This window comes from Lepidothrix coronata, unplaced genomic scaffold (assembly GCF_001604755.1).
Source record: "Lepidothrix coronata isolate B3197 unplaced genomic scaffold, Lepidothrix_coronata-1.0 Scaffold226, whole genome shotgun sequence".
Taxonomy (NCBI): Eukaryota; Metazoa; Chordata; class Aves; order Passeriformes; family Pipridae; genus Lepidothrix; species Lepidothrix coronata.
The window spans coordinates 1,128,343-1,154,911 of NW_016690406.1; the positions used below are offsets into that span (position 1 = coordinate 1,128,343).

General features: G+C 38.7%; 1 protein-coding gene across 1 annotated transcript in view; it reads left to right on the top strand.

Annotated features, from left to right (window-relative positions):
- The first annotated feature begins 1,512 nt into the window (after positions 1-1,512).
- The window catches only part of F5 (coagulation factor V), a 34,833-nt gene continuing 9,776 nt past the window's right edge, over positions 1,513-26,569 (top strand). The window contains exons 1-16 of the mRNA XM_017834022.1: positions 1,513-1,772; positions 4,841-4,932; positions 6,299-6,421; positions 7,715-7,927; positions 10,799-10,942; positions 11,886-12,107; positions 12,715-12,880; positions 14,640-14,817; positions 15,881-15,983; positions 16,348-16,559; positions 17,319-17,469; positions 18,167-18,379; positions 20,187-22,101; positions 24,010-24,175; positions 25,374-25,610; positions 26,102-26,312. Coding sequence (XP_017689511.1) covers positions 1,612-1,772; positions 4,841-4,932; positions 6,299-6,421; positions 7,715-7,927; positions 10,799-10,942; positions 11,886-12,107; positions 12,715-12,880; positions 14,640-14,817; positions 15,881-15,983; positions 16,348-16,559; positions 17,319-17,469; positions 18,167-18,379; positions 20,187-22,101; positions 24,010-24,175; positions 25,374-25,610; positions 26,102-26,312 — 4,507 coding nt within the window. The 5' untranslated portion in view covers positions 1,513-1,611. The remainder of the gene's footprint in view (positions 1,773-4,840; positions 4,933-6,298; positions 6,422-7,714; positions 7,928-10,798; positions 10,943-11,885; positions 12,108-12,714; positions 12,881-14,639; positions 14,818-15,880; positions 15,984-16,347; positions 16,560-17,318; positions 17,470-18,166; positions 18,380-20,186; positions 22,102-24,009; positions 24,176-25,373; positions 25,611-26,101; positions 26,313-26,569) is intronic.

Below are 26,569 nucleotides of genomic sequence, written 5' to 3' on the forward strand. Positions count from 1 at the left end.
CTTTTACCTTTAGATTGGTACTGCATTATTCATGGACTAAGAAATTTAAAAATACAACTCCAAAATTCATAAAAATTGATAAAAGAGAAATAACAAATTGATGTCAGCTTTAATGATGCCCAACTCACAGACACAAAGCAAGGGGGATTAAACAGATATTCTGGGTATTAATTTCTAACCTGCAATATTTTAGCTTTTTATTACAGGGAAGAATTATTAGACATCTACTTATAGTGGAAATTTCAAATGCAAACAGTTCATTAAACAGAATCACAGGAAGAATTGCTTAAAGTGAAAAATATACCACCATGTCTGTAGTCTTATGCTGTCTAAGTGATCATAATTGCTTTCAGGTTAAGTATGAAATGACCCTGAAGTTTGGTAGGGAGCATTTAGCTATTTGTCTTCATCATTTTTTTTTTCCCAACCATCTTCCATATTTCTTCTAAGGCCATATGGTATCATACAGTTTGGATAGAATTAACCAAGCTGCTAGTTAGGCCATTCTGCTTTTAAACAATATATCAAGAACTGGTCAGGTTTTCTTTAGAAGTACTCTGAGAAAATGTTGTCCTTTTTGTCTAGTTCTGGAGTAGAATTATTTTGATTTGAGGGTTTAGGTAATTTTTTCATGAAAACATTAGCAAAACATTATTGAAAAAGTTGTTTTCATCTTCTGTCCATGAAAAATATAGATAGGGATTTTTATTTTTTTGAGTAATTGAGCATGCAGGAAACATGATCAACAATTTTCTTGTTTTGACAAACTTCTCAGCACTGGCAAAAGCAGGGAAACATTTTTTGTGACATCAGTGATGAGCTTATCGAAAGGTATTTTCCTAATGATTTCTCATTAGATAAATGTCAACAGACCGTAGTCAAGACTAGATGAAAAGTCTCCAGGCTGACCTGTTAGCTGCCACTGAGAAGCCCATTCGTTACCCATTACCTGAGGTATTTGGGAGTGTAGTGGGAACCAGACTGAAGCTGACAACATGTTTGGAAAGGTTATTGTCTTACTACTATGAGTACGCAGTACATGGTGACGTGAACTAGATTTAGCTCTGCACCCACTTCTAGTTCCCACACCTAATGCCTCAGCATTTTGCTTTTAAACTGGGAATTATTTCTTAGGAAGCGTAGCATCTACCTGGGAAATTTCCATCAGTGCCAGCCATGTGCTGGGTTTCTGTTTTCTGGGAAGACAGAAAATATGCCCCCCCCTTCTTCCTAACCATGCAAGTCAAACATCCTGTAATTGAAGTAATCCAAATAATTGTCTTCTGCCTCTGATATCCTGCTGCTTCAGTACACAGTGACCCAACCACGGTCTGTAGTGGGGCTTTGGCTGCTCCTCCTTGGTGCTTGTCCCTTGCTGAAGGTGATGTGGAGGAGGGGAAGGAAGGTAGTTTAAACAGTTTTTTATCTCTGTTGGATCCCTGTCAGTAAGGGGAGGAGGAGGTGAAGAGCAATGACCTGAGCGTAGCAAATGCTGTTACCCTCTTGCATCATAATTATTTCATTTCTGAGGGGAAGTTAGAAGCAGCAACAGCAATAAAAGCAGCAGTTTCTGCCTTGTCCTCCAGAGCAGCATCAACAGGCATCTGTACCATGACACTGCACTGCATGGGTCTGTTTCTCTTGCTTGTGCTGGGTTCGTGGTGGCCAGACTCAGAGAAACGTGTGGCGGGAGCTGTGAAGGTCAGGGAGCACTATATAGCTGCTCAGATCACTAGCTGGACCTACAAACTGGAATCTGAGGAAAAGTCCAGGTAACAAAGTACAGAATAAGAAGGATAAAACTAGTCCTCCCTTGTGACTGAAAAGTGGTTTGTGTCTCCCGTCTCCTGTGGAATTCTAGAGCCCAGGAGGACTTTAGAGCCTGTTGAATTCAGAGGAGCTTGGTTTACTTTAAACAGCATGATCTGAACTAGAGCCAGTGAAGTATTAAAAGCTCCTTTTTATTTGCTTCATTAGTGGATAGAATTATTTTTATATTTTCAGAGTGCTTTTGTTAAATATGTTCCAGGTCTTGCTTTTGTCATCTTCTGTGTAGGTCAATGCTTGTTGTTCATGGTTGTCTAAGGTATTTATTTTAGATATATGGATTTTGAGCAATGTTAAGTTGAGCCATGGTTTGTAAGATTTCAAAAATTATCATGTTTTAGAATTTGCTGAAGGAATAAATATGTTCCAGTTTGGATACTGTCACTTTCACTTAAATCAAAGCCTGATGAACTTTGGAACTAGCTATGTTGTTTCTGAGTTGTTCAGTAGTTTTGTGAAATGTACGTCCTGAGTTCTGCTGAGTAAAGGATCAAGCATTGCTATACTTTGTTAAGTGAAACTACTAATTTCATTTTTTTCAGAGGGCATTGCAGAATGGCCAGCCTACCTGCATACACCAATCAAGCATATAAAATATGTTATTTGTTTTACTACTATTATCCTTAGGATTATAAACACTGCAAGTACAATGCTACAGAGTACAGAATGTGGATGTAATTTAGAATTCTGCTTAATTTAGGCAAAAAAATTACTAAAAATTAAATATTAAAATTAATTTAAAATTACTTGTTCTCCTACATTGAAAGTATATTTGGATGCTGCTGCTTTTTTATACATATTGGTGAATTACTTGTTTTCCTTATTTTTTGAGTTTGTAATTTATTTTCTTCTAAACATGTATTGCGTTTCGGGATAATATGGAAAAGATATTTCCAGTTCAGACTGTGACTTTGTAACTGTTCTTTTTCTCAAGACTTAATTAAAACAAAGTTTCTGTGATTTCTAAAACCCCACTTGGAAATTAAATACAGCTGGTATAAGCATAATGTCAAACTGGCAAGACAGAAGAAAATGGGATTTAAATGTAGGAACATGAAGCCAAATATCTTTTAAGTATTGACCTGGGCATGTGAACTTACTAGTTAGAACTTCATTCCCTTCTGCACTGGGTGCATCAACATAAGCATCAACTGCTGTTTCGTTAAATGTCACGTTGTGGATAGACTGTTTCATGCAGTACAGACTCACAAGACTGTCTCAAACCTCAGTTGAAGTACTCTGGGATAGCTCAGGAATATTTCATACACAAAGCCTATTGAGTTATCTGTCATAAATACTTAGAGCAAGTCCCATCCCAAATGACCAATGAATTTTGTAGAGCTTATAGAAATTTAACTTAAAACCAAAGCAAACAAACAAACAAAAAAGCCCCCAGCAACGTCCCCCCAGAAAATCCAATACAAAGATACTCACTGAGAAAAAGCTAATGGCTTGGATTCCAAAGGCATTGGGATTTGTAACTTGTGCTAGTTTCAGTACAAACTGAATGTCTAAATACAGTGGTAAGAATCTGATACTTTGCTGCTTTTAGTTCTAAATAACTGAAGAGAGGCTGAAAAGAAAATGGATTCTTCCTGAACTATTTTCTTAATTTTCTGATCATACAGACTAGAAAAGGATACCTAACTTCTCTGAGTGTTGGTCTTACCTTCGTAGAGGTTTGTTACTATGTACAAGTGATATTTATAAGGCACTTAAGAGCAAAGTGAAAATGTATTATTCTGTGCATGCAGTGTTGCTGCTGCAGTTCCTAAAAGTTATGTAACTATGCCTGCGGTCTGAGATTTCTGAAGTGTTAGTGAGCTATGTATTTTGTTCCTTCTAGCTGTACAATTAGCACTGATAAATTTCCTCTTTCACCCCTTGGTCTTACATGCATATCCTTTTGAATATTGCCACGTTAGGGCAGCACTTGTCAATGTAGGTTATGGATCAGGTCCTTCTCTTTAAACAGTTAAACAAAGTTTTATCAGTGACTAACAAGTGGGGAATGGATTGAAACACGACCTGCTTCTGCCTGATTCTGCTATTGCGAGTGAGTGTCACAGAGGAATTTACAGAAGATCTCTCAAAAAGAGATCTCCCCCTTATGGACCCTGGATGTCACTGAAGTGAACTCCCTGTGATATCTCTGCTCAGCCTCTCCATGCTTGAGCAGACCATCAGCTCCCTACTGTCAAATGTGACTGAAAGGGCATTGCAAAGAAAGCAAGTGGAATTACTGTTGGATTCAGTCATCATACATACTAAAATAAATCAACCAATAAATGTGAAAGGCTGTTATCCCTCCAGCCCTCTTCTCATCATTATTTCCATTACAAAAGTTTGGTGTGCTGGTTTCCTTCTGTTTGCTTAAATATTTTCTAAGAAAACATTGTGTGGTCTACTGGGTGCCAAATTATTTATGTAAGAAGACTAAGGACACTTGCAGCGTTTCTCATTTTCTAACTTGCTGTGAGATCCTTAATTGTTGTCAGAGGAGAATTTTGTGCTTGCCTCCAAGGTCATTGCTGTGACAGGAGCTTTCTATTAATGCTGTTGTAGAATCCTTCTGGTGAGTCTTGAAGTTCAAGCATGGGGCTGAGTAAAAAGAAAGTCAGGTTTCTTTCACTGTCTTTTGTCAGATGCTTTCTAGTTTAAGCATGGTCGAGACATCTTCATCTGTGTCTTGGACAAAACAAAGACATCTTCATCCCAGAATCAAGAAGACCTACAGAAACCACCAGCAAAATCAGGGGTGAACTGTACTAAGTACTGTAATTGAATGTCCCATATGAAATGATCTAGCTCAGGAACATCATAGTTTCAATAGAGTAAGAAGGAAGAAGACACTACAAAGAGTTAGACTGTGTGATTTGCCTTCAGCAAAATGTGCAAGTGATTAAATGTAATTCCAGGCTTCATTTTCTGAGAATATCCATTAAGCAGCAATGGCATCTCTTAGAATCTTTGTCCTTTCAAAGTTTTTTTTTTGTAACTCTTTTGGTTTCAGATTGGAACACCCACATCCTGTGTTTAAGAAAATTTCTTACAGAGAATATGAAGGGGATTTTAAAAAAGAAAAACCAGCAAATACATTTGCAGGTAAACAGGAAGGAAATGTTCTGAGTATTTTTGTTTGTTGCTTGTTTTAAATCCAGTGACAAGCTAAGCAAGGTTGTATTTCTGTATCCATTGTTTGCACATAAACCAAATAATCACAGAGGATGAGGTCTCCACAGTGCATGAGGCTTTCAAAGGCCACAGAGAGGCTGGACTCTCAGAGGCTGTGACTGTCTGCAAATTAATTGCAGTGTACAAAGTTGCTCCCTTTGTTTTCAGCATCTGATGAGTCTTTCCATATGCATTTAGATTTGTATGGCACTGTCACAATGGTGTCACTGTAAATTCACAGGGAAAGAGCCCAAGGCCTGAGGCTAAGTATGTTTCTGATAGATCAGTGAAAAGGAAAAACTCTAAGGATGAGTGTGAAAGATGTCCCCTTGCCTTTGTGTGTTACTGCTTGCAGATGCTTTAAGTGGATGGAAGCAAGTTCTCATACTCATGCCATACATAAGTGTGGTACTTGTGTTCTGGTACTTAGGCAGAATGCTTATGTAGTCTGTCTGGGTTTCATATTAATAGAAAAAATAATTTCAGATGTTGTATGTTCAGATTTAGATTTCAAAGTAAATGTGTGTGAGGTTGCTGATATGAAATTATGACAAGTTGCCCTGAAAGACGTAGTCTATGATCTGATTCCTTTCAGTTTTGTTTGTTCTCCCGTGTTTTCCAAATCTGCTTCTTTCTAATTTACAAAATAATTTACAAGAAAAGAGCCTAATAAGCCAAAAGTTGTCATAGCAGTTTCATCCATTGCTTATTTTTGCAACATGGGGAGTAGGGATAAAAGCTCCTCTTGAAACCTTTTGCAGGAAATGCCTCAAGAAATTTGCAACATGGATCTGATTATTTATTTGGATAACATTTTGGGATGGAAAGATCTTTTTGTTCTGTGACTTCTGGCATTGAGAGTGCTACTCAGAGAAATGTGCTTGAATGCCTTTCTCTAAAGTCTTAAACTGTAAAATGTCTGTCTTCCTAAAACTGTTTAATTAAATTGTATATGAAGAATAGCTATAAATTTCTAATGAACCTCCACATGAATCTTTTGATAATTTTTTTGTATCTGGAAATAACTTCCCTCCTCCCCCCAGTCTATTATTTCCTGTGATTTTTAACTGCAAGATACAAGATATACAATTTATAACATTCCTGGCAAAGAGCTGCAGGATTTAAATCCCCATATGCCTTTTTACGGGTAAATCTTCATTGCAGTGATATTACATTCTTTGTATCAATTTCGCAACTTATACTTTGTGAGCTGATATTTCTTAATGGGGGAGAGAATTCTTTGTTACACTAACCATACTGCTTTGCTCATATTTTCCTCTGTCTTAAATAACTACAGGACTTCTGGGACCAACTCTGCGTGCTGAAGTGGGAGATACTCTAGTAGTTCACCTTAAAAATATGGCTGACAAACCAGTCAGTATTCATCCCCAAGGCCTAGTTTACAGCAAACATGAAGAAGGTAAATGCTGTAAAAACTGTGTTTTGTTCATTTACTTGTAAAGTACTGCATGAAATATTGAGAGAGGTCCAGACGGATGTTTGAGGATACATGTAGCACAAATATGTGTTGATCCTGGATTGAAACGTCACATCCATTGTTAGCTCCTTTCTTGTTCATCAGTGTATTATTAGAATCTAATAATACACTGTCCAGGAATATTAGTGTCTAGGAATATTAGTATCACCTGACATGTGCAGTCTCCTGACCAGCTGCCTGTGTCCTGACACTGTTCCACAGAATCGCAGAGTGGTTAAGGTTGGAAGGTACTTCTGGAGGTCATCTGGTGCACTCCCATGTAATTGCAAAATATTTTATTTCAGGACATGTAAACTCTTAAATACAGGTGTTAAAACCTTTTCCAAATCCCTTTCAATAGCATACATCGAGGCATTATTGGTAAAGGCATTTAACAATGCTGATCATGCTGCTGTGATACTCAGCATTAATGCTCAGCTTTGTGGTGTTTTGCTCCTGGAACCCTCATGAGACGAGCAAAAAGAGATCATAAACTATGACAAAATTAACAGTAAAATGTCTGCACCAGCACAAAGTGAGTTTGATTGCTCGTGCTTCTTGGATTGCCCTGCCCTGAGTACTGAGGCAGAGCTCTGACCTGCAGTTTTCAAGTTTATTCAAGGCTTTGTTCGCTGTGTGGGTACAAAAAGAGTTTTGCAACCCCATCTCATAGAGTTGAACAGAACATCTCATGGGAAGTGATAGGTGGTTGAGTTTGACTTATTAATGTGCCTCTTGCACCTAGGATTTTGATTCTCTGGCTCCCCTTTGTCATATTGCAAATCTGTTGGATATGGCAGGAACAGATATGATCCATTAATGCTCATTATCTGGAAATGCAGTGTACAAAAGGCCTAAGGCAGCAAGGCAATGCCAGCCCACACAGTGGCTTTATGACAGTTAGGAAGGTGACAAAGTGAGCAGCATTCCTCTGCAGAGCATCAGTGGGCAGAGGCTGAAGCTTCATGCCATCCTAAGCCTAGTCAGACTAATGAAGAGCCCAGCCTTTTGACAGTGGTGACAGTTCCAGGAAATCTTTTATCCATCAGGATGGTGGGGTAGCTACTCTCCCCATGCTACTCTCCCCAGTGTGAGTGGAATCATGAGTTATCTGTTTGAAGCTGAAGTATCATATAGGCAAGACACAAAGCTTTTGGAACTGATTGTAGGAGGATATTCAAGCTGTTTTAATTGCTCTTTGTCTTCATGCCACCCTACTGACTCTTTTCTTGGCAGGCTCCCTGTATGATGACAGAACATCATCTGCAGAAAAACGAGATGATGCTGTACTTCCAGGCCAGGTCTATACATATGTGTGGGATATATCAGAAGAAGTTGGTCCAAGAGAAGCTGACCTTCCTTGTCTTACTTATGCTTATTATTCTCATGTGGACATGACAATGGATTTTAACTCTGGTTTGATTGGAGCACTGCTTATCTGTAAGAAAGGTAATAAAATGCTTTAAGACTACCATGAGGTAATACAGTTTCATTTCTTAACAAAGTTAAGGCTGTATGATATTGAGGGAAGATACATTATTTTCTTTTTCACATTTTTACATTCAGTATAAAATAAATGGGTTTTAACATCATTCTTTTAGATATTAAAGTTTTTAAATGCCAGCTTTCATGCATCCTATAATTATAGGATGTGCAGAGAGCATTATTAAATAGATACATTTGCCTGTATTGATTGCATTTTCAGTTGCTTAACTGCTAAATATATGACCTCAAATTGCCTGTCTTAGAATATATACTTTTTAAAACTTCATTCAAAATGATTCAGCCACTTCAGAGAATAAGGCAAGAAATAATAGTTTTACCCATGTCTTTTAAAGGCTATCTGATCAAGAGCCTGGAGCATTCTCTCTTCTGTAAGAGCTTAAAATTGCAGAGCAATATGTCTTTTGCTAGTCATTTGAAAATATGGACAAATTTGAACAGATTATAAGTCTTAAAATTGGTTTTGCATGCAACCAGAGACTTTAGATTTTAGCAGTCTGAACCATTGAATTCCATCTCCACTAATCTGGTATCTTGTAGGATTTGTAAATAGCTGCTAGATACATACCACTGGTTTGAGGGACATTTGAAACAGTACGCCATCCTGTAAGCTACTTAAACTTCTTGCTGGTCCCTTAAATTATAAGTTTTTCCAAGTTGTATATCCTTGTTATAGTGAAAGCACTGTGAGTTATTTGGCTCGATCCTCTTCCTGCAGTTTGAGTCAAAAATTTTGTATAGACTGTAGACTGCATGGACTTGGACCTCAAAGTTTTCCTGAAAGTAAACATAAAGTTAGTTTGGTGTGGGGTTACACAAGAACACTCTCTTGACTGATAGATACCCATTATATCACCTTAAAGGAGTGGCATTACTATTAATTATCTTCCTTCTGGTTTGTTTTTTGGGGTTTTTTTGGAGAATTGGTGCTTTTAGTATTATCTAGGACTTGTTATTTTCCTAATTTCTTAGGGTTTCCTTTCTTTCTCTGTGTTTCTGTGATTATATGCATTTCATGGTATTCTGGTGGAGCTAATCTGGACAATTACTTTGAAATTATTTCCTTTTCAGGCTTCTCGAATTCATGCATATATTGTGGGCTTCTGCTGGATATGAATTTGAATATGTTTGGGTGACCAGTACCTTAAAGCCAATTTGACCATATGTTTCTAGCTAGAGCAAAGACAAACAGCTGACTATGCACATTTTTAAGATTTCTGAACACAGTTGCTTTAGCTGGGCCCTGTATATGGCAGGTGTGCAATATATCTGTGTGTTTGTTCTGCCTGGTATGGAGGTAATTTTCTTCACAGCAGCAAATATGGTGCTGTGTTTTGGATTTGTGGCTAAATAGCATTGATAATATACCCACCCATGCTAGAGCTATTACTGAGCAGAGCTTGCACAGTGTCATGTCAAGGCTTTCTCTTTTTCCTGCTCAGACCTCCCCAGTTAGTTGGCTGGGGGTGGACAAGAGGTTGAGAGGGGACCCATCTGGACAGGTGAACCAAATAGGCCAAAAGGATATTTTCTACCATACAACATCATTATGCAATAAAAAACGGAGGTGGAGGAAGAAGCAGCAATGTGGGGAGAATGGGGGCGTGTTGACTTGTTGACTTCCAGGGTGGCTGTTCCTGAGAGACTGGCTGGACGTCGGTCAGCTTGTGGGAGATAATGAGTGATTTCTTCTGTGTTGCTTGTTTTTTGTCCATCTTTCCTTCACCTTTGAACTATCTTTATTGACCCATGAGTTTACTAATTTTTGTTCTTCCTGTTTTCTCTCCTGTCCTATTGAGGATGGGAAGGCATTGAAGTGGCTGTGTGTGTGTTTGGCTGCTCCTTGCGGTCAACTCATCACATCTGGACACATTAAGAGGAGCATAGGTGGTGAAGGTTGTAAGAACTGGACTTTTGAGTTAAAGCTCTGCCTGAATGTTCTTTGCATGACAAGTAAATAAATTCCTCTGTTGATTTGAGCCTTCTTTTGTGAAAGAAAACAGGACTTTGTAGCGTCTCATAAAAAAAGGATAGTATTAAAGATAATTGCTTCCACTGCCTCTTTTCCTAAATAGAATTATCAACAAGTTCCCAAATTTTTAGTCCAGAGGGACCAGATTATGTACTGAAAGTAGCAAATGGAAGTTTTTGATGTGAGCAATCCACAGAAAGATCAGTAAAATAACATCAGTTCTGTGTGACATGTCCAGAATGAATTCTACTTCTTGATAGAATTTGCACCTGTATCACAAAATCAACTGGACAATTTATTGTACCCGATCACAAAATCAACTGGACAATTTATTGTACCTGATCCATTTCAGCAGTATCTGTTGAAGTCTTTTGTATGTAAATGTTGTTTGGTGAGTTTTAAGCTTTTTAAAAGTGCCGATTGCCTCAGTGTAGTTCTTGAAAAGGTACTGTTCACACTGCTGGTGACTCTGCCATCGTTCTTCTCTGTGCCTCACAGTCTCAAAAGGGAGGGCAGCACCTGACTGTGAACAGAAGGTGTTTGGCACTCCCATTCATTAAGGCAATCCCTACAACACATCGCCAGAATTGTCTGACACAATTCATTGCATGGTGTTTATCTCTTCTGGGATATTACAGACTTTTGATTTTGTGGTTACCCAACCCAAAAGTACTTTCAGAAATAAAATCATGTTATGAGTGTTCTCAAGGTCTTATTTTGATCAGACTCTGCCATTACATGGTAACAGGGGAACAAGCTATTAAATATACATGAATGCAACTGCATGGATGTGAAAACTGCTTTACTTCTGCTTCAAATTGAAACCTGTTGTTTCTCCTTCATAGGAAGCCTAAATGAGGATGGGTCACAGAAACTTTTTGACAGGGAGTATGTACTGATGTTTGGTGTGTTTGATGAAAACAAGAGTTGGCAAAGATCAGCATCAGTCAAGTACACAATTAATGGCTATACTGATGGAACATTACCAGGTACTGTTCAGGCTTGTGTGAAATGAAATTAGCATTGATGAACATTGAATATTACTTTTATTTGCTTTTCGTGCATGTAAATAGGAATGTGGAGAAATGGTAGAAAAAGGCTGCAGCCTTTTTTTAGAATGTATCTGTGAGCATCTAAATTCTAGAATAAAAGCTGTGTTGCTGGAAGGAAGTCATGACAAATTGCTGATAGGAACAATAAGATTACTTCTTAGAAATATTCTGCTTGAAGAACAGGATTATTAACTCTAAAAAGAAATTAAATTCCCTCAATTTTTTACTCAGCTGATGGGGGGAGAGTAATGTGGTTAAGTGAACTGTTTGTTTTACAGCATATAGAACATATTAGGTGAAGAACTTCCTGGAAGTAGAAAGTCAATTACCAGTAAGTGAGAAGACTAGGAAGGTGGTAATGGGGATATTTTATTGCTAGTGTTTTTCCCCTGTTCTCCTAAGGAACTACTTTCATATCTCTCTCCCATCCATTGAGCAAATACAAAAGGGTGTCTTAAGTGTTTTTTTAAGCAAACATTGGTTAGGGTAGTTACTGTCACTAGATACCATGTCATTCTTTAGCTTGGATCCTTGCTTTGTTCCTCTCTTTCCTTGCCCTGCTCCTCCTCTCACCCCCCAAACAAGGACAGATCAGCTTTCCAAAAGAGGGCACTCCTTTTGTGCTACCTCACTGTAAGTCAGGTTGTCACGTCCAGATAAGATGTAAACACCTATCTTTCACTAACATACAACATTTTGGTATCTGTTCCATTTACAACCTTCTGAAACTTCCTCTTGTTGCAAACAGTGATCCCAGGAGTCAGATTTCTTTTTCTTTTTTTTTTAGTGTTTTGAGTGAAGATTCACTTCAGACTTAGTGTGCACAGGGGACTTGAATGATTTTCCTGTATTCTGAACGCTATTCTTGTGTCTCTTTCAGATTTAGAGGCTTGTGCTTATGACAACATTAGCTGGCACTTGATAGGAATGAGTTCCAAGCCAGAAATTTTCTCCATTCATATCAATGGCCAGTCCATGGAGCAAAGACATCACCGAGTTTCTACCATTAACCTGGTGGGAGGAGCATCAACCACAGTAAACATGACAGTGACTGAGGAAGGAAGGTGGCTCATATCTTCTCTTGTCCAAAAGCACCTGCAAGGCAAGGGAACATCTATTTATTAGGCACCTGTAGAATTGTCCTTCTCTTGTTCATGTGCCAAATAGCTTCTACTGTTTTGCAACACTACAGTTAATCTGTTTCAGGGGGTTTTGTAATTTCACTAAGAAAGCACTGGAGAACAGGGCATTTTGTTGAAATTAAAAATGCATGATGAACTAAAAGACTTACGTGCTGTGTGCAGGTCACAGAGCAACAGTGAATCAATACTCCAGCATCTAAGTTTCTGTGAGCTGTTCAGATAAGCACCATTATAAAATGAGTAAGGAACCACCTGTTTCCTGAGAAACTGAGTAATTTCAGCTAAGGGCAACTCAATCTGATGAAAATATTTGCTATTATCATCTGAAAGTGGTATCTTTCAGCAATAGTGTTTTAAAATATGAGAGAAATGTCTGTTTTATAAGAGCTGAAGATGTGTTTGGGTTAGGGGGAGAAACAGGAAAATGTAGCTTTCAGGCCCAAAAAGATGGCAGTCAGATGAACAAAGGCTTACTGGCAGCCTTAGCTAAAGGAATGAGAAACACAGTTGGAGTGGTAAGAGCTCATCAAATGGGAAATCACTGTGGTACTGTTTCTTCTCAATTAGCTGGAATGCATGGTTACCTCACTGTAAGAGACTGTGGGGACAAAGAGGTGAAGAGGAGTCAACTCTCCTATAAAGAACGTCTTATGGTCAAAAACTGGGAATATTTCATTGCTGCAGAAGAAGTTACTTGGGATTATGCCCCAACCATTCCAGCCAGCCTTGACAGGTAAAGTAATACTTTGTGAACATAATATGGAATATTAACAGGAAATCACAGGATAATTCAGGTTGGAGAGGGCCTCTGAGGATCCAACGGCAAAGTTGGATCCAGTTGCACAGGACCTTATCCAGTTGCATTTTCATTGTCTCCAAGGACAGGGACCCCTCAGCTTTTCTTGGCACTTTTGCAACCTCGCAGTGAAAGAGTTTTTCCTTATATCTAATCAACCTTTCTCATGTTGCACCTTGTGTCCACTGTGTCTCATCTCTTAGCTATGCAACTCTGAGAAGAGAATGGTCCTGCTTTCTCTATAATACTCAATTTGATAGTTGAAGATAAAAATAGGATGCTCCCTTAGCTGTGTCTTCACACAACTGAATAAATCTGGATTTTGCTTGTATATCAAGTCCTCTCTCTCTCTGATCACCATGGTGGCCCTCCACTAGACTCTCACCAGTGTCAATGACTTTCTTAGCTGAGAAGCCCAAAAGTGGACACCTCCTTTTGTCTCTCAAAGGGAGCCCAAAATAGGAATATGACTCTAGGAATTGCCCAAAGTAGCATATAAGCCTATTTTCTAAAATACTTTTTAATATGAATTCTGCTGAAATAAATAATCCTTAAGAGGAAGAGAAAGGGAGGCAGGGAGGGAATATTTCTGGAGATTAAAAGTTTTTAGAAGTTCAGTGCAATAAAGTGTTTAGGGACCAGGAAAAAGAGGTATCTCTCTATAAATGACCTTTGCATGGCACCAATGTAGATGTAGTAGAAGTCATAATAAGTAAGCATATTGGGCTATTTTGTTCAGCTTCAGATAAACAGAAGGAATTCTGTAATATACGTGATGTTTTAGTATTCAGTGCTACCAGTGCACTGTAAGGTTAAATTTGCAGTCTGTCAATTCCCCAGTGCCATTCGTGTCTTTACAAGCCTGTACTAGCTGGTATTCATAAGAACCTTTAAGGATCAAGCAGAACAAGACAAATTCCTTATTCTGTAAGGGTTATAGTCTCATATACCTTCTTAGAAATATAGAGTTCACATAATTCCTCCTCCTTTGGCATGATTTGCTTCCCTTATTTGCTCTTGGACTGTATAGAACAAACTTTTATATCTTTCCTGCTAGTCACAGAGTTACTTAACCACCTTAGTGCTCTGATTTTCCCCCCTTTGTTCAAAACTACAGAATTTATCCCTGTTTAGTAACCTTTTTTGGAGTGCCAGTGATGATGAACATGTTACTCTGTGTAACTTCCCAGTATTTATCCTAGTTTTGCTCTCAGCATTAAAAATTTTAATGTTTTAAACCTCAGTGTAACACTACTGACTGTATAGTGCTTGACTGGCATTAAGATTATCTGTTCCTATTTCACCTGGAGACTTTGCTACTGTAAGCAAATTGTTTATTTTTTTCTATGCTCAACTATGCTTTTGTAAAAGGAGAACAGTAATTTCTGTTGTCTTACCTTGAAAATGTATCTGCTGCTTCAGTTTGTTTCTTTCTTGCATGTATACCCTGTTAAATTAAATGTAAACTCTGATACTAATTGGTCATACGTGATACTGAAACACAAGTAATGGTCCAAGATTCTTCTTACCTAATTTAGGTTAGAATTTGGGGTGAAGAGCGTTAGGTCAGTTTGGGGTTTGGATTTTTTTTTCAAGCAGTGAAGTTTCTACCAGTTGCTTGAGTACTAATTTTGTATTCTAAAAGATCTTACTATTCAAGTTTTGTTAATCATTTGTCTTTTCCTTTATTTTTAAGACACTATAAAACACAACACTTGGACAACTTCTCAAATCTCATAGGTAAAAGGTATAAAAAGGCTATTTTTAGGCAATACACTGATGCCACCTTCACAAAACGTCTGGAAAATCCCCGCCCAAAGGAAACTGGGATCTTGGGCCCTGTTATCAGAGCTCAACTTAATGACAAAGTCAAAGTAAGTAACATAAATGCAGAGATTATTTATACTATAGCATAATTTTAATTGGGGCAGAGATACAAAAGAACCAGTTAGATTTGTATTGTTTGTCAAAACCAGCAAATTTTATAAATATTTGCCCTATTAAAAGGTATCATCACAAGTGACAGTGTTTAGCTTGCATTTTTTGGCATTCCCTCTATATTTTCCATGTTTGTGCTTTATTTTACAACATAAACATGCTTCATTCACACTATTTGTAAAATATATGTTGACGTTGGTCCAAAATGGGAAAAAAGCTAAACTTGGATAGACTTCTGGGGGGATTTGTATGTGAGGCCAAACTTCATGAGTCCCTCCTGTATTATGTTGATTTTTTTTTTTCCTGACTGCTTTAGACGATGGTACTCAATTTCCATATGTTCTTTCATGAAGTTATGCTATGAAACTACAAAGCATTTGCTTGACAGGCTTGTGCTGCTGTCACATCCACTTGTCTTTCTGTTGTCACTTAATGATGCATCACAAATTTCTGTGACCTCTAACTTCCATAATTTCCACCATGACTATGTGACTCTGAATTTGGGTTTATCATGTTTTGGGGTTTGGGTTTTTCCTTCTTTCTTTTTTCCCCCCTTCTGTTTTCATCAAGAATAGACAGGACGTTTTGCCTTTTCCTTCCATATCCACATTGGATCTTGGAACTGGGGACAAGATTTGGTTTTAAATTTGTTTTCTCCCATATTGAAGGTTACGAAGAAGTGTAGTCAATAACTTCATATTTCCAGAGATAGTGTGTGCCTAGTAAGCGGAAGAACAAGTGTTCTTTTTAGACCTTCCAGAGACCAGGCGTAAGCAGCTGAACTTCACTCAGTGGGCTCTACAAAGTCTAGAAGCAGGGTACTAGCATCATTTAGACTGTGGGTTTATATTATCAGACAATATTTATTACATCCCTTTGCCTTTCTGGCACTTCCTGGGCTGAAACCAGGCACATTCTACCATAGTGGAAACTTTGTTATGTATTCAGACAAGGATTTATTGAATACTAATTTTTTTTTATTTTTGCCTATCAACATAGGTTGTATTCAAAAATAAGGCCAGTCGACCCTATAGCATTTACTTCCATGGAGTGACACTTTCAAAGAATGCAGAAGGAGCTGATTATCCTCTGGACCACACAAGTAAAAAATTTGTGAAATATATTTTACCTTTCACTGACTGTTGTGGATGGTTTCGTTGCTTTGAAGGAGGTGCTGTGTCTAGGAATGTGCATGACTGGGAGACTTCAGTTCTGTTCTCTGCCTCTGCTTACCTGTTGTGTTGCCTTATAGAGACACCAAGGTATTTTCTGCAAAGCAGAAAAATACCCTTTTATGGTGTCTTAGTTTTCTGTTCTTGTTCATGATCTTAGAGAGAGAAAAAATTCATTCAGTTATCTCAAGGCAGCTTGAAATGGCTTAACTGCACCTAGAAAGGTGCAGCTTGATATTAAGACCTGGCTCTCAGTTTGTGTTATTATTGTTCTTCTTCTTTGTTTTTCCTTAGGCAATGGCACCCAGAGTAGAGGAGTTGAACCAGGGAAGACGTACACTTACGAATGGAAAATCTCTAAAACAGACCAACCCACTCGACAGGATGCTCAATGTATTACAAGGCTATATCATAGTGCTGTAAATATTGAGAGAGATATAGCCTCTGGGCTGATTGGCCCACTGCTGATTTGCAAAAGTGAAGCGCTGACACAGAAGGGTGTGCAGGTAACATGTTTGGCAACCTCTGAGAGACAGATTTGACTCAAATAGTGGTATTTGATCTACAGTGAATTTGGTTTTGCTTCCCTTAGAGAATTGTTCTGTAGAGAACAATTAAACCAATAGGTTCCTGAAGAAATCACTCAAAGAAACAGTCCTCTAACTGTCCGCAGCAGTAGAGGAATTATATTTTTCTTAGCAAGAGCAGCATATCAGCAAAAGGTCAGCCTGACTTGAAAGTGTATCTCTAGACTTGATAATAAATTTCCCTGCTGTTATTATATCTTCATACTCTAACGACATTCAGATCAGACCTGGTCCCTTTCTGTAACAAATATAACTCAACAGCATCTGACAATCTCAGACATCAGTTAACCCAGAACAACCCAAACAGCATGGGAGAGTTCTGGGAGAGTGGTTCTCATGCCATTCATCAAAATGTTGCTTGGCAAAGACATCAGCATCACTTGGGAGAAAAAAAATGTCAAAAGCATATGCTCAGGCCAAGTCAGAAGTCTGGTACTCTTACAGAGAGCCCAGTCTTAAACCATCTGTGTATAACCAGTGCAAGTGGCTTGCTCAGTGCTCCACCACAAATTAAAATTTGGACCCCCTGCTCCCTTTTCCTCAACCCTTGGATCATGCTTACCACAACTCTGGTGAAGCTTATGTTTCTCCCATAGTAAGTAAGGAAGATTGTAAGACTGAGTCCTTAATACATGTGTCTGCTCATAAAATCTGACTGCTGTATTGATTGTCTTTCAGAAAAAGGCAGATGGGGAGCAGCAGGCAATGTTTGCTGTGTTCGATGAAAATAAGAGCTGGTACCTAGAGGATAACATCGAGGAGTACTGCAGCAACCCAGCCAGTGTTAAAAGGGATGATCCCAAGTTCTATAACTCAAACGTAATGCACAGTGAGTGGGATATCAAGATGAATAATATGAAAGCTTATATTAATCTGAGCATTCAGTGATTGCTTGTATTTAGAAGTATGTGTAATCAGGGAATTCTCTAGAGGGTCAGGGAGCTTCTAACCATGCCAGGTGACACTGTACAGAAATATGCAATATCGTAGAATTATTAAGGTTGGAAAAGACCTCCCAGATCATCAAGTCCAACCTTTGACCTAATACCGCCATGCCCACTAAACCATACTACAAAGTGCAACGTCCACTTGTTTTTTGAACACTTCCAGGGATGATTCCACCACTTCCCTGGGGAGCCTGTTCCAATGCTTAACCACTCTTTCAGCAAAGAAATTTTTCTGAATATCCAACCTGAACCTCTCCTGGTGCAACTTGAGGCCATTTCCCCTTGTCCTATCACTAGCTGTCTGTGAGAAGAGGCCAACTCCCACCTTGCCACTAGGGACTAGGCTTGCTCTGGACCCTGAAGCAAAGGCAAGGGTTAATTAAACTTCAATACAACACCCTGTTGCCTCAGAGTTACTATTTCCAGAGGTGGAATCTCCATCAAGGCTACTGCAATTTCATCCCTGTGCCAGCCTCTTTCCAGTGAGTCCAGTTCAGTGGACTGACATCAAAGAACGGGAGGCTTTAAAAGTCTTACTCTGAAAATATTGAGATCACTTTTACTTTGTTTTCCTTTTAGCAATAAATGGCTATGTGTCTGACAGCAGTGAAATTCTTGGATTTTGCCAAGATACTGTGGTTCAGTGGCACTTTTCCAGCGTTGGCACTCATGATGAGATTGTCTCTGTTCGCCTTTCTGGACACTCTTTTCTGTATCGAGGGAAATATGAAGATACATTGAACCTTTTCCCGATGAGTGGAGAATCAGTCACAGTGGAAATGGACAATGGTGGTAAGTGGTAGAACTATAGTGTTTGACAGCTCTTCTAAGATATTATTTAATCTCCAATCTATATTGACTTACCTAAATAGGAAAGAAAACTTTTCAGATGAACACAGTGCTGGAAACCGTTGAATCTTTGCCCCAGTGCAATTGATGCATAGGGAGTTTTGTTGGCTACACAGACTTAGCACTCAGCATAATTGTATGCTATACTGAGGCTCTTTTTGTTGGTCATCTTGTGGTTTGGTTTTTTTTCCACTGCACAATTAGTATTGGGCTTAGTAATGATCATTTTAAGGCAATTCTAAGATTCTTCTTCAAAGCGATCCAGTATCAACTGGACTGTATGATTTCCAATTTTGCCACATACTTCTCCATCCTGAGCAGGCTAAAATGGGCCAAAACTGTCAAATTCTGCTAGTCATTACTGGACAAAATAGCTACACCTCACCTTAGGCTTGTGGTCATTTAACAGCAGTAAAGTCTGCCTGGTTGAACAGGGTCACTGGTCTGTCGGATACATCTCAACATCTAACTAGGATTAACAGCATATCTTGAAAAATGGTTGCTAGAACCCATGTAGTACACACTTTAAGAATTACCTCCAAAAGGACAGAGATTCTTCATCATTGAAGTTTGTGAGATTTTAGTGATCATCTAAAATCCCAGAAAGTTTAGGTATCCTTATCCCATTTAAAAGACCAATTTTTTTGTATATTTTATCTATTTAAATAATAAATTCTCCATGTTCTCAAAGCTTGTTTTCGGTGATCACACAGCATCAAGACCTTATAACTTAAAAATGTATGGTATGCTAAGTGCTTTTGATTGTTCAAGACTCGGGAATCATTAAAACTCCATTAGCCTTCATAGAAACCTCCCCAGTAGTAAGTTGTACTTTGCTTGATTTTGTTATGTGATCTATTCTTTCCATCTAGGACATGTTTTCTTTGATAAATTTGCTGCTGTTAGAAATCAGGAAAATTATGCAGTCCACTTTAAACTCTGATAAATAGAGGGAAAATTTTATGTGATCTCTTGAATAAAAAAGACTCTTTTACTCAAGGTCTCTTATTTCTGTCTATTCTGTCAATTCCAAAAGCAAATAGTATCAAGCAAAGAACTCGATTTGATGTTGTTTAGGGAAACAGATTGTATTTTTTTCTCTGCAGATCCTAGGTTCAAATAGAGAACTTAACTTCTGACTAGGTTTTGGAAGAATTATAAAACCTTTAAGTTAATCTAAGATGCCTCAGCTTGGCAGCTTAATGTTTTGTGTCAGATTGGAAATTCAAATTACTTTTTCTTTTTATACTTATTAAAGATTATCCTTTATGCATTCAAAAGCTTTTAAAACACTGTATCAGATGCTTGTCAGCATTGCCTCAGAATATATTTGTTCTGCTTAGAATGTTCTGTCTGTGTGGCAGTGCATACAACACTAAGGACAGGATAAAACTGAAACTTTATCTCAAGATGTCCCAATCTCAGATGCTTATCTAAACATAAGATCCTTTATTTTATTTCTTTCTTTCCATATCCATCTCTTTCATGGGTTATGTTTGGACTCAGGTCCTGTATACAGCTTAATTGTGGAGAAGAGTTCCATCTCTTAGGTGTATGTATTTATTTATATGTGCTCTTATTTATTTACATTTATTAATTATTTTTCATTGCAATGAGAGGTCATGAAAATCCCAGACGAAAATTAGCATTCTGCTATAGCAGGTGCTGTAGAAACAAACACAACCACTTGCCTTGGCCACTTACATGATAGACAGTGTCCACTGTCATAACACTTTTATTTCCATTGCAGGTACCTGGCTTTTAGCGTCCTGGGGTACCTCAGAGATGAGTTACGGCATGCGGCTGAGGTTCAGAGATGCCAGATATGAGGAAGATTACACGTTTGATGTTGTGGATTTCACTCACATCAAGACTGAAAAAAAGGCTGTTTCTGCCTCAGTTGAGGAAGATGTGCAAGAAGAAGAGGAAGATCCAGAGGACTTGGATTATCAGGAATACCTGGCTTCTCTTTACTCCATCCGAAGCTCAAGGAAGCCAGCAGATGATGAAGAAAAAGAAAACCTTACAGCACTAGCCTGGGATCAGTATGAAGGCACTGATGCCACGAGTTCTGAGGTGGCAGCTGGCTCCAGTCTGACAGCTATAAATAGTAGTGAATCAACAAACAACTCTAAATTCTTAGAAACTCATATCACTCCTCTTCCCCTAATCAAGGCCGAAACATTCCAGTCAAATCACACATCAATCGCAGCAGAAGAGGCTTTATTTTTAGCTACCACAAGTGATGAAACGGCTGACTTGGTATTTGAGAATAGAAACCAAAGCAATTATGAAATAGCTCACGGTGACATGCCTGCAGGTGAACACTTGCTGAGCAATGGGGAAGGCCCAATGAATGTTGCAGAAGAGCTTCCAGCTGGTGGAAAGGACAGTAAATTTTTTTCGGAAGAACATCAAGTGGAAACCACAGAAAGAGGAAATTATAACATTACCAGGAAAAGACGAAGGTCATTGGCCATGAAGTTTTACTCTGTCCAAAAAATGAATGCCCTTCTAAATCACGTACGAAATAAAAATGTCTCATTTTCTGTCAAGACTAGTGCACCTCCTTCTGTGAATCACACAGAGAACACCTCCAATATAGCCATGGTGGGATCTGCCCAATTTCTGAATGATTATGGTGATGAACTGGTAGAGGAGGAAAACAAGATGGAAAATGCTGTGCGTGCAGTTAACTTGACACTTGCTTTGGACCTCATAGCAGGAGATGAGTCTAATGCATCCAGCCTTTATGAACCCAGGATATCTAAAGATCAACTAGCAGATGCTTTATCTTTAGATCATATTTTAGGTGATACAAGCCCTAATTCCAGCCCTGCAGTAGTGAAGAATTTAGAAGCGTCACTGCCCAGAGTAGGGAAATATTCATCTAAAATGACTAGTGAGGAATGGAATTTGGTGTCTGCAAAGAGTAATCTGGGAGTAGAGGCAAATTTAGATAAATCTGTTGGCAGTAAGTTAAATCATCATGGCAGAAATGGTACAGCATTCATAAATAGGGAGGATATGAAGAAGTATCAAGGGTTGTCACATCTAGTGGGGGAAAACCAGAAAGGGAGCCACATGCACCCAACTCAGAAAGGAAAGGAAGAAAACAAGAATGATACTTTAAGTACGTCTGGAACCTCCATCAAGATCCGAAGGAAAAAGAAGGAAGATCCAAAAATGATCCACTCGCTGGGCCCAAGGAGTAAAAACTCCCAAACAGTCACCAATTCTTTGGCAGGGATGTTTCCGGGTGAGACCAACCACACAGCACCGCCGTGCTGCACTAACACCACAGGGGCACTCAGTGAGGCCAACCATGCAATGGATCTGAGTAGAGCCAGGCACAGAGAGCTGCAAAATTACGCACTCACCCCGCGGCAGCTTAGGCCATCGATCACAATTGGGCTTCCCAAAGAAAATGGAGACTACGAGATTCTCACGGGAGAATCTGACAGGGAGGAAACATCAGGTGTTGAATACGAGTACCATTATGTGAACGTGGATGACCCATACATGACAGACCCCAAGCTGAATATCAACGAGCAGCGTAACCCAGAGAACATTGCTGAACATTACCTGCGCAGCAGAGGGAATGAGAGGAGATACTATATTGCAGCTGAAGAGGTCTGCTGGAACTATGCAGGATATAAAAAAAGGTTTGGCTAAATCGCTTGTTTTCATTTTGCACGCCATCCTGACACACACTAGCAGAGTGTTGATTCACGTGCTGATAAACTTAAAAGCATCTCTAATGTGCCATGTGATTTCCAATGTTTCAGTGGCGGTATCATAAGAATTTTCCATGGGAGGCTTGGGCTCCCTAGAAATGTGATAGATATTATTATAATCAAGAGCATAGCTAAGAACATAGCTAAGAACTCTTCTTCTATTGTTTGTTTGTTTGTCTTGGGGTTTTGTTTTTTGTTTTCTTAACCCCCTTTTATAGACTCATTAGAATCACTCTTTAATACAGAAGTTAAAAAATTCACTTTAAGAGGGAAACTTGCAGTTAGTTTTGTTATACTTGAATGACCTGTTTTAGTTCCAACTCGAATTCTTGGTACCTGTGCTAGAGACAGGACAGAGACCTCCTTGAGCAAAGTCTTTCCAGGAATTCAGTGGACTAACTGATGTGATATAGACAGGATGAGCTTATAGGCAGGATGAATCACAGTTTCTTGCACTAGCAGGAAATGGTTCTAGTGTCTCAGTTCTCTGTTGTAAAACGGGATAAAGCACTTTCCAGCTTCACAAGGCTGCAGTATTGAAAAGTATCTGAAATCTGCAAAGTGATTAACCACCCAGGTTTAAAATAAAAACAAAACTGCATGAATTATTGCATTGTTGTTCCTGCTGTTTAGAGAAATCAGAAGGTGACTGGATCACAAACCCTATTGTTGAGGGGTCTTCTTATATTTTGACAGGGAAGACTGACCACTGTGCCGCAGTGAAGAATATATGTGACTTGAGAAAAACACTGTACTAAAAATTTACTATCTTAGTTCATACAAGTTAGGATCAGTGCTCACCCTACAAGGCATAGAATTCCTTGTCACTTTTCAACAAAATCCTAAGTCTTGTTGCCCTTGAAATAAACAAGACCAAAACTGCCACAACTTTGGATTTTTATCAAAAGTAGATAAAACAGGAGCAAGAAAATTTTCATTATACAAAATTAATCTCCAAACATATATTATTTCTCAAATTGTATTTCCATTTTATTTGATGGATATTTTCCCTCCACTTTCCTGCCTCATCTCAGTCTGTATAAATGGCACTTGCAAAAGTACCACAGACAGTTTCTTTGGGCATTTGCAAAATAAGGAAAATGTTATGCTTAGAGCTCTGTATAGATCTCTCCAGTGAGGTTCATCTTCAGCTGGTGTGAGGTACGTAGTTCCAGTGAATTTAGCAGAGCCCATGGCATATATTTTCTCAGCACGTTGAAGAGAAGGTGCATCTGTGAGACAGTAGGATATAGGTGGTATGCTCACTACACTAAGCTAAGCTCTCATTCACATTAAGGCTCTTGGTATAAAAGAAAAATAGAGCTCAAGTGGATTTTCAGAGACTAGTTGGAGTCTTTCAGTGGTAGCTGACCAAATTGTTGAAGGATCTCATACAACTGTAGAGCTAGAATTGCTTGAACATTGCAATTCATGATTTGCAGAATCATCTGACACTTATTTCATGGAATCATAGAGTCATTTAGGTTGGAAAGAAACCTCTAAGATCATAATAGAGTCCAACCTTTAACCCAGCACTGCCAAGCCCACCACTAAACTATGTCCAATAAGTGTCACATCTGCACATGTTTTAAACACCTCCAGGGCTAGTGACTCAACCACTTTCCTGGGCAGCCTGTTCCAGGGCTCGACAATTTTACCTTTTGCTAAAGAAATTTTTCCTAATATCCAATCTAAACCTCCCTTGGCACAACCTGAGGCCATTTGATTGTTTATTCTTTATATTCTAAAATGTTCCTACATATTGGTTCTCAGGTTTCATCAAAGCTATTATTTCTGTTTCACTGTGTGGGTTTTTAATTGAGGATTTCCTTTCAGTCCAATGATGAGTGACAAAACCTGTAAAGATGGCACCAGATATAAGGTGATTTTCCAAAGCTATACAGACAGTACCTTCACGACTCTTCAGGATGGAGATGAATACACAGAACACCTTGGCATCCTGGGGCCAGTTATCCGAGCTGAAGTGGACGACGTTATCCTAGTAAGTCAATGTTTTGAATGTGTGTGCAGGATAAGATTCTTATGGTAGTCTTAGAATGTGACATGGAATAGATCTAAAAAAACAACAGATTTTTAAAAGATAATGATAGGGAAACAGCTTTCAAAGCTAGAAATTGCACTGTGGACTTGCAAGCACTCTGATGTGTTTCTTTAAAGACATCCTTTTTCTCTTCTATCCACAATAAATTAAATTCTGTTTTTCTTTCTTATGTTTCCCAACATTAAATACTGGCTTATCAGTCAAATGTAAAATGATATTTAGGTTTAATGTTAATGAAAAATGAGTTTTCTAAACTCAGATTGCACTGGAAATATTACTTTTTATATGTAAAGAGAGCTTCTTAATTTTTTTAAAGAACTTAGTAATTTTGTGTTCAAGATTAATATAAACTTTTTTGAAAAATATATAATTTCCTCTAAAACCTTTGCTGTAAATGGGTTGGATAGTTGTAGTACAATCAACAAGGATGAGAGATACTGTATCCCCGGTGATACAGTGCATTAGGAAGCACATTCCTATAAAAAGTCCCTTCTCTACTTCTTCATCCAGTCTTCCAACACATAGGGATGGACTTAGATAGGGGGAGTAGATCTCACTGCTTTCTGCTTATTTCAGTAGGAGTAGTGTGCAACAGGAGCACGTTGAGCTACATTTAAAGCACGAGTAAGAAAAGAAAAAGGCTCTTATAGCTTGGGAGTGACATTCTCTAGGGAGAGGCATATATATAATCTGCCTACCCTGGTGCTTCTATGGGACAAGTGTGAAGCACTGATTTCAGTGAGAATGATACATACAGAGCCTAGAGTTACCAATTTGTGCCTTTCTTTAGCACAACTGCAGCAAAGCATAAGAGGTAGGAGCTCCCTGCCTCCCTGCTTGCAGTAACTAAACCGTTCCAGGTATGAGGGGCAGCAGTAAAAGTCCTAGGAGCCTAGACTCAGTGGAAGACAGGGAGCTAGACTTGTGCTTTCTGATTTTTCATTATCTACCTACATCAAGATGGTGAGTCAGCATGGAAATGTGAGAAGCTATCCCTGCCATCTTTTCCATGTACAACATAGCCTGTAATCATTATACAAATCTTGACCTTGGTTTGAGGATATGGGAATGTATTTTGTGGGGACTTTGTTTTAGGCCTGAATTTGCTGAATAGTATCTATTTTATTTTTTTTTTTAGGTTCATTTTAAGAATCTGGCATCCAGACCATATTCCCTCCATGCTCATGGACTTCTCTATGAAAAGTCCTCTGAGGGAAGCATCTATGATGACGAATCTACTGCTTGGTTTAAGGAAGATGATGAAGTCCAGCCAAATAACAGCTACATATATGTATGGTATGCAAACAGGCGATCGGGACCTGTGCAGTCAGGAGCAGCTTGTCGGTCATGGATCTACTACTCGGATTTAAATATGGTAAGGAAATCAAAATAGAAGTGGTAGTGTTGCTGGGGTTGATCACAGAATAACAGAAGCATTTATGTTGGAAGGGATCACTAGAGATCATCTAGTCCACTCCCACAATTCAAGCAGGGTCAGTTACACTAGGTTGTCCAGGATTGTGTCCAGTCGGGTTTTGAATATCTCCAGATGATGTTACTTTATGGCTGTAGAAATGCAAGATGCAGAACACGTCTTTGGATAGCTGTCCTTTCTTTTGGGCTTGATGTTCCCATCTGACATTTAATCTCTTACACTCAGCTAAAGCAGGACATAAGCTGTTGAGGAATTCAAATTGGGGAACTCTGGTAGACTGAGCAGGGGACAGTAAAAATACAAGGCAACAGCAATTCTGGAGTCTGCTTTAGATTTTTAGGGTCTGATGCAATCCTGCAGAATGCTATGTGATTTTTTACACATTTTGGGAAATCCACTTCTACATCTAATGTGGATGTATTACCTTTTAGGAGAAAGATATTCACTCTGGTTTGATTGGGCCGATACTGATCTGTCAAAAAGGAACCTTCAGCAAATCAAACAGCAGCGGGACATCTACCCGAGACTTTTTCTTGCTTTTTATGGTCTTCGATGAAGAGAAAAGCTGGTACTTCGACAAACATTCTAGAAGGCCTTGTAGTGAGAAGACACAAGGAATGCAGCAATGCCACAAATTTTATGGTACTTATTTCCTTTTTCCAGTTATTCAGTTTATTGGGGTAGAGAGAAAGATGCTGGGGGAGATGTCTCAGCTCTCAATCCTCTTCAACGTGCATAAATCCTACATGTAAATTATGTGAATGGGTTTTTGTCGTTATCCTTTGTACCCGTAATCGTCAGGCTTAGCAATGTGAAGGTTAGCAACGACTGGAAATTTTCTATTAAAATGAAGAAAGGACATATTGGACTGAAACTTTCAATAGGAAGCTTCTCTCTTT